General features: G+C 33.0%; 1 protein-coding gene across 4 annotated transcripts in view; it reads right to left on the bottom strand.

Moving 5' to 3' along the window:
* Positions 1 to 6,944: 6,944 nt before the first annotated feature.
* The window catches only part of LOC21405871 (transcription factor SRM1), a 7,373-nt gene continuing 5,848 nt past the window's right edge, over positions 6,945 to 8,469 (bottom strand). For all 4 annotated transcript variants that reach the window (XM_024170222.1, XM_024170223.1, XM_024170224.1 and 1 more), the window contains one exon: positions 6,945 to 7,996. In XM_024170222.1, coding sequence (XP_024025990.1) covers positions 7,498 to 7,996 — 499 coding nt within the window. In that variant the 3' untranslated portion in view covers positions 6,945 to 7,497. The remainder of the gene's footprint in view (positions 7,997 to 8,469) is intronic.

Raw genomic sequence — 8,469 nt, 5'->3', positions numbered from 1 at the left:
AGCCTCCACAAAAGTTGACCCTTTTATCATACGTTTAAACTTCTGAAGTTCTTGCATCAACTCTGATAGGGTTATATTTGTTGGGAATGGTGTCCTAAAAGCATGAGATATGATAAGATATTTATTATTCATTTAATAAAAGAGTTTATTCATTATTTTTTGTGCATAAATTAATGAATATTTTATGAATATCAGCGAAAATTTCATGATTATTTATGTGACCTTAAATATTATATATAAGTGTTATATGCGAGAGGATAATATTTAAGGATAATAATAAAAACGATGTTCATAATGAATTTAAATAAAGTTCAGAATCTTTAATTAAAATATTACTAATACAGGTCATTCCCATTAAGAATGGAATAGTGTTATCCGCACTGTTAATATGGTGAGATATTGAATGAGTGTATTACGCAAGATAAGATTATGTGGAACAAGGACACCGACACAATATAAATTTTTGATAATTTCTATTAACTATAGAAATTCTAATTGAGTCTACCGATGGTTATATATAGAATGATCTTAATCCTGAGTTCTTAGCAGACTTCTATTTATGAATTTTTTTCTTTTGATTTACTCGGTACGGATTCCAAGATCCTAAATCTTATTCCTTGTATTTTAGAGATATGATGAAGTGAGTAGCCATGAATGTTATTACACGAGATGAAATCCATTGCTTCTTGAGAAATAAGTAGATAAATAATTTCCTTGAGGGTTGATTCAGTACTTGGACTAGTAGGAGCTCCGATTCATGAATTTGTTTTGTGAATCACTGTCCATTAGAAAATCAATGGTACTCAAGGATAAAGATGCAATTAGAAAGGTACGTAACAGATTTTACCTTGCTCTAATTATGAATTATTTATGAAAGATTGATGTATATGTAATGACTATATCAAATGGACACTTCACAGTTTAGAAGTAATTTATGTCTATTTTTATGATAGTGCAATTCCAAGTTTATAGTGGAGTAACTTTTAGAATTAATTATTAATTTTTTTAGAGTTCAAAATTATAGGTCCATGAGTTCCTGCGTTGTCCTTGTAATTCTATAAGACACTAAGTGCAAAATGAGAATTTTAAAATTATAGAATTTTAAAATAAAACGCTCAATGATAATTAATCTAGAATTAATTATAAATTAAATAATGTGATTATTTAAGTTTAAGTTTAAATTTGAATGTTGAAACAGACATGTGAAGGTGTTCACATAGTGTGAATGCACACTATAGTGTGAATCTCTCTGGAATTCAGTTGCTTGCTCTCTAAGTTATCCATTTGACATATTTGATAAGTTGTCCAATTTGAAATTCAAATTTATTTATGTTTAACTTAAATTGGAATTTAAATTTTAGTCAAAATTGACATGTGTATCAGGTAGAGAGATTTTGTTTCAAAATCAAATTTGAAGTTGGAGATAATTATCAAGCTTTATCTTGGAGATAAAGATTAGCCTTTTCTGAGAGTCTGACTATTACTCTATAAATAGGAGATTGTAAAAAATTGGACAATACAATTTTTGCTCTCCCTAGCATAGTGTGGCCGGTTTTCTATAGAGTGTGGGAAGGAAAATTTTCTCTAAAAATTCTACGTCATGCATATGTTGGTGTTCGTGGAAACCTTGAGTGTTTATTCACTAATCCCGTTTTGTTTTAGGTGTGCCCACACACACATCTTTGTGGATACAAGGAATTGACGAGGAAGATTCGGGTGTTCCAAATTAACTTGGAGCGAGGAACGTTCGAGGTCAAAGAATTCAAGTTATCGAATAATCGTCCACTAGGTAAATAAATTAATTTGATTAATTTATTCAGGCATAAATTAATATAATCTATAGAGTATCTCAAAGTTTTATGAAAATTTTTGTTATACACGATCCGCTAAACACACGCTTCCGCATCTAAAATTGTTTCGAAAACCAACAATATTTTATCTATTGCTTAAAATGAATGTTGCTTTAAACAGAATATACTCCTTTGACAGAATCACAGAGATCATGGTCATCAGGCAAATAGCCCATCACCTTCAGCATGCGTTTCTTAATGGAAGACCCAACCTTCTCTTTGCAATTAATGAGGTTATGAAGCACTTACTGACGTTTCTCAGCAACTTAGCCACCGAACATCTTTTCAAGATTATCCATGATTTGACAACCAATTTGGTAATCTTCAAGTTATGCTTGAAGCGCAGTGGACATACTGGCCATCATATAGCACCGAGTCATATCGTCAAAGTCTTTCCAGCGTTGGTACGCTAAGAAATCTCATTAGGAGCATCAACAGGTGGCTTATGACGACAAGGTGTATTTAATACGAAATTCAATTTCTCAAAGCTCAGGAAGATTTTTAAGTTCCTTTTCCAATCAGTGAAATTCTCGCAAGTCAAAGTATGTTTTTTTAGTATCGAAAATAGAGCACTTGCAGACATTTTGAACTACAATAAACATTCATATATTGAGTATCAGTAAACTTGCATAATATTTTAGTAATCAAACATATATACATATCATAATGCAACCAATATGTTTGTGTGTAAAAACCTTAAAAATATCACAACCTTACAACAATAATTCCGGACAAAATTTTATAAGCCTCCTAGGGGATCATACAAAATTTAATCGAAAACACGAATCTCATCTGTTTAGTATATACCATCCAAGACTAATCCAAGTCTAGTACATATTAATAATCATTTTTTGTCCATTAATTTAATTAACAAAGCTCCAATAGGAGATTAATAATTAAATTAATCTTGAGTGTATAAGCATCGCTTTAACTATTTAATCCATATTTTATAATTGTCACTTAGGGGTACACAACCATAAAATATGTTCAAATAAATTATCTCTTCAGAGATCCAACCGGAATATAATGAATCACTTCCTAAGAGTTGGTATCATGATGTATTACCAATGGACCAACGATTGAGATCATGAGTTTTTCATCAAGAAACCCTTTTCCACTTAATCTTTTGATAAAACAAGGTTTTATGTTAAAATATAAGAATAAAATCATTTTAGTGCCCTGTTATAGCAAAACATTTTTTTAGTATTATGTGTTTTTGATAATATTAAAATGGTTCTTTAACGGTTTAGAAAACGTTTTTTTTTTTTTTGTTGTACTTTAAGGCTATTTTTTAGGACGTAAAATATCCTTACTACCTGATGAGCAATTAGATACTTAGGGGCTGTTCGGCAGCTCCTTTTTTGAGTTAAAAATTCAAAAAAAGTAACTCAAGTTACAACTTTATTCAAGTTCATGTTCTTTTAAGTTTGAACTCAAGTTTGAACTCGAGTTTGAGACTAAAACTCGAGTTTAAGTTTCCCTTTCAACTCGAGTTCAGAAACTCGAACTCGAATTAATGAACAGTATTTTTTCTATTCTTAAAAATGCTATAACTTTTTCGTTTTAATTCTGATTGAGATGATTTTTTTTTCTATGCGTTGACAACGAAAAGATGAATAAAACCCCACCCATTCACCCTATTAAAATTTTCCATCAGCATTGAGTTTTTATTAAAATACTATCTAAATACAAATTTAAGTTTTGACTCACTCAAACACAAACTCAAAAAGATTTTTATCTCAAACCATAACTCAAATGTACACAACCAAACACAAACCCAAGTTACAACTTCAACTCAAGTTATAACTTAAACTCAACACAAAATCTACACTCAAGTCACCTAACTCAAAAATGGCAAAAGAGCAGCCCCTTAGTGTGCTTAATGGCTGAGAGATTGGGATATGGAGATCGTATCCTTGGGCGCAGGTCCCAAAACCAGCTCGGGGTGTTACATTGGCTTAGCACAGATGTTAGACTTTATGTCCGGTACTATTAGAGAGCATTCTAGTTACCGGTGTTTGATTTCTAGTCTTCTCTTATGAACTTCAAGTTCAAGGATGCTTTAGAATTTAAATGGAATTACAAGTACTTGGTACTTGTTGATTACCTAAAGGATTAGATTCCTTGTACATAGTTGGAAATAAATTTGAGATAGTTTTAGTATTTTAAAAGGGGTTTTAAAATAGTTGATTATCTATTTTATTCAAAAGATGTTTACACCTGCTGAGATTTTCAGTTTTGATTTTACCCTTCGCAGGTGCTAAGGTTTTGTTTTAAGGATTTCAAATACTGAAACTATTGTTTCTAAACTTATTTTTCATTGTATTCCACTTTTACTCTCCTACTGGGCATTTGGCTCACTCATGTTTCAAATGTTTTTCTCCCCTCCAGAGTTAGTAGCTTGACTAGCAACGTGGTAAGCTGACGTCAACAGATTGAAGGTTCGAGATATGAGGTGGCTTGTTTTAACTAGAATTTACAGTTTTTAAATTCTAAAATTGTACTGTATACTTGTATATGATTTGTATTGGTCGGCATTATCCCTGAGATGTGTAAAGTTTAAAATTATAGACTATTTTAATATTATTTGTAAAAGAAAGCCTCCGGAGTAATATATCTTGATATTTATGTATTTATTTTCGTGGTTTTCATTAAACACTCTAGTTTAATTAAGCTAATTTTCTTTAATTAAATTCTAATAATCATGGTCTCATATCTGGGGTCGTGACAGATAGGATGTCTCTCTTTGGAACATCAAAAGGCACAAGTCAAGTATACGGGTTTATTATTCATCTTAGTATTAAGATGATAACATATAATTAGTCAAAAGTGAATTGTTTTATTCAAACAGAATTATTAATTAAAACAATTCAACTTTGGTCCGATCCAATATAGATTCCATCACTAAAAACTATATCAATGTCTCTATTGATGGAGTCCCACCTTCGACGACTAAGACAAGTCATCTCCGTTAAGAAATAAACAACGTAACAATCCTAACATGAATAAAGCGTCCAACTTTATTCCATCGATTGCGGATCATATTATTTAGACTATCATCTTTAGATTCATTTCTTCTGCATAATCTTCACATTATATGCACGATCTAAAAATTTAGAGCGACAGTCTCATACTTCTAGTTTGTTTATCATACATTCAACTAATAAACATTGTTAACTAGAAAAAAATGTCTAGTAAATATTGTTAAATTTATTCCTGAAGGGCATAAACACTAACAATGTCTGATACAGACGATGGCTCCATTAGGCATTTCCGGCACGAACGGAGCCTCCGTCAGAGTTAAAATACTAAAAATCAACCTTCGCGGATATGAAAGGTTATAAGGTAGGAACTAAGGGGTTTTAGGGCTTCCAAAAGGACGATAGGAAGGCTTTTGAGAATTCTTAATCACCTATTTTTATTTAATCTAATTAATTCTAAAAACTACTCAAGTAAGATTCAAATTGGATCAAATTAAACGATAAATGAGCCTACTTGATCACACATGGCCCACAAAATCACAACCCACTGGAGTTCTTTGAGCATGGCTTAGGTCCACGAAGCAAGTCCAATAGCGTCACGTGACGCGAAGGTTGGGCCTGGACCCTTAAATGGACCTCGTACAAAATCGGGTATCAACAACTTTCATTAGCATCATCTTTTTAATGAAAGAGAAAGGACCATAATCTTGGATTAGCATCTACTACCATCCCACACCAAGCCCTAGCTAACAGTGTTACTGATTTGTTTACTATATTTTGCTACATATAAGTTATTACTTTGTGGTACTTCAATAGAAATTTAATTATTAGTGCTAATCTCAATTTTTTTTTTCCCTATGCGATTTTAATCAGGCTTGCATGGACTAGGTACTATAAGAGGGGGGGCTGCCACTCACATTTTCTATAATTTTAAAAGGTAGTATGTTTTCTTTGCTATATCAACATATTAGCCCCCCATAAACTTTGAGAAAAACCATTTTACTCCCCCTCAAATCTAAATACATTTCAATTAGCCCCCTATAGAAATTAAAGAGAAGCGTTTTAACCCCTCCCCACTCTACATATAATATATTAAGTTATCCAAACAAAAAAAAAGATAAAAAGAAATTCAATTTATCTGAAGAAAGAATTTAACCTTTACAGAAAGCATAATTATCCGTTTGCAATCAACATTTTTATCCTTTTATTAGGGAAAAACAAAAAACAAAAAAAAAAAGGAAAAAGAAAAGAAAGAAAGAAGCTCAACAAACTCTCCTTTTACTTAAAGGTTATCCCTAAATCGCAACAAGAACTGAAGACGACAAACAGGATAAATGGACAGCATTTTGGCAAAAATAAGAGTGGCAATTCGTATTGGTAGGTGGTGCTCGTATCAATTCATTTATTAATCGTGTTAGAAAATATCAACTCAAATACGATATGTTTATTAAACATGTTAAAAATGTCAACTCAAACACGACTCATTTATTAATCGTGTTAATCGTGTCAATCTGTATAATCTGTTTAAATTAATATATTGAATAAATAACTAATATAATAATGACTTATTTAACACGGTCAAGACAAGTTTAATATATTTATTAGTCAATTTATCTTTTCTTTAAGAAAAATAAATCAATTTTACCTACAAATCTTAAAATTCACATTATTTGTATTTAATATGTCATACAAACTCTCATGTTATATCACATATCATTATATTGTAAATGACACATGTAGTTAATCGTGTCACTTCGTTTCAAGAGATCAATCCAAGCCCAACCCATTTATTAATCGTGTCAACCCGATTATAACACAAACTCATTTATAATAAACCCAAACCCACTAATTTTGTAGGGATTTCGAGTCGTGTCGCTACCCGAATTGTCAATCCTAGACAAAAGCTTCTAAATATTATATATTGAACAGGGCATGCCAAATATGTAAGAATAACTAAATCAGAAGGGGGGAAAAAAATCTGAAGTGCTCGAATGCCATAGAGGAAACTACATGCCCATCCAATCCTAGAGCTTGGAAATTTTGAAACGAAACCGACACAAATGAACCTCAAATCCAAAAAGCAAAACCACCAAAAACCAATTTATTAGTGCAGCAGTTCAATAGAGAACTAAAATTTTCATTTCAACCACATACAATTAAACTTGAGAGGTACCCAAAATTTCCAACCAAGAATAACACATACCACATACAATTAAACAGTCATCCTCTAAGAATGACGATTTACTAAAACAAACAGTAAGAAGTCCCATAAATAATATAGCAAAACCTACTGAATTGTACATGTGTGAAAAAATAAAGAAAAGAAGATTCTTTACAACTTGTGCAACAAAAAACTACTTTTCAGGACTGACTACCCCAATGACTAGTAAATTTCCATTTCATGTTTATAAAATGAAAAGGCACTAAAATACTTGTCCTGGCCATAAATATCGCCGCCTCCTTCACAACTGCCTATACAGATTCATGTAATTTTTTCCCATGTGGCTTATTTGATACGAGAATAGACAAATGAAAGTGAAGCATTAAACTTGTCCTTGCAAATAAGCAAAATATTCAGGTTCAGAGCAAAAGGATCCCAATGACTCAGCATAAGCACAAGCTGCAGAGTCTCTGTCCTTTGCACATTTTGTAGTAAAAGCAGCGGGTTACCTATGAGCTGATGTATGCGGCATCGAATACGTCATGGGACCCATGTTCATCGGTGCACCAGGAACCACTGTTCCAGCTACGGGTGCTCTGACACCATATGCCATTTGTGGAGGGGCGGGAAGATTCACTGGGGTGCCAACTGCGGATACGAGGGGGCCAATCGGCTGTCCTATGGTCGGTGCGCCATAAATCCCGACCCCAGGGGGTCCTCCTGGAGGTTGAGGTGGTTGTTTCATTGATTTTCCAGACGCTGTTCCGGAGGAACCATTTGCTTGACCAGTGATTGGTCCTTGAGGTCCTGCCACGTCTCCGTTGCCAACACTTGTGATGTCATGAATGCTCGATCGCCTCCTATCCTTGTTCATTGAATTCAAACGTATAAAGTATTTTTGCGCATGGCTTGCCACTTGTGTAGGTGTCCTTGTCACAACAAAGTTGCGCGATATACTTCGCCAATCACCTTTCCCATACTTATCCAAACCAAGTAGAAATAATCTGTATGTCAAAATAGAGAAACGTTTGTAAGATGCCATACTCGATGTCTGAACAATTTTAATTTCTATTTGCTGAAGTACAACTCTAACATCATAGTCATCCAATAAAAATAGATGTTTTACAACAAGTAACTATATCTTTCCAGGGCAATAATTGTATTTTCAAGATGAAGGGACACTAGTCCATTCCTAAACTATCTATATGTATTATCAGAAGCCTACAAATAGGTAACTTCAAGACTAACATTCAGAAATGTCAACACCTTGCTCTCGGAACTTTCAAACAAGGTTAAACCGACAATCTATTTCTTTCACCATAGTTTGGGGTTTCTCTCCTGTATGCAAAGTCAATCGGTGTATCTTGTTACCTCAAGCCAAGAGAGTCGCATAAGGTGACTAAGGAAACCGTAGTTCAAAACTCAAAAAAGACCCCAAAAATTGCAGATGTGTTCACTAAAATAATTAAGGAAGAGC

Source organism: Morus notabilis, unplaced genomic scaffold (genome assembly GCF_000414095.1).
Source record: "Morus notabilis unplaced genomic scaffold, ASM41409v2 Scaffold437, whole genome shotgun sequence".
NCBI classification, from domain to species: Eukaryota; Viridiplantae; Streptophyta; class Magnoliopsida; order Rosales; family Moraceae; genus Morus; species Morus notabilis.
Note: the sequence above shows the minus strand (reverse complement) of the source record. Positions and strands in the feature narration are given on the sequence as shown.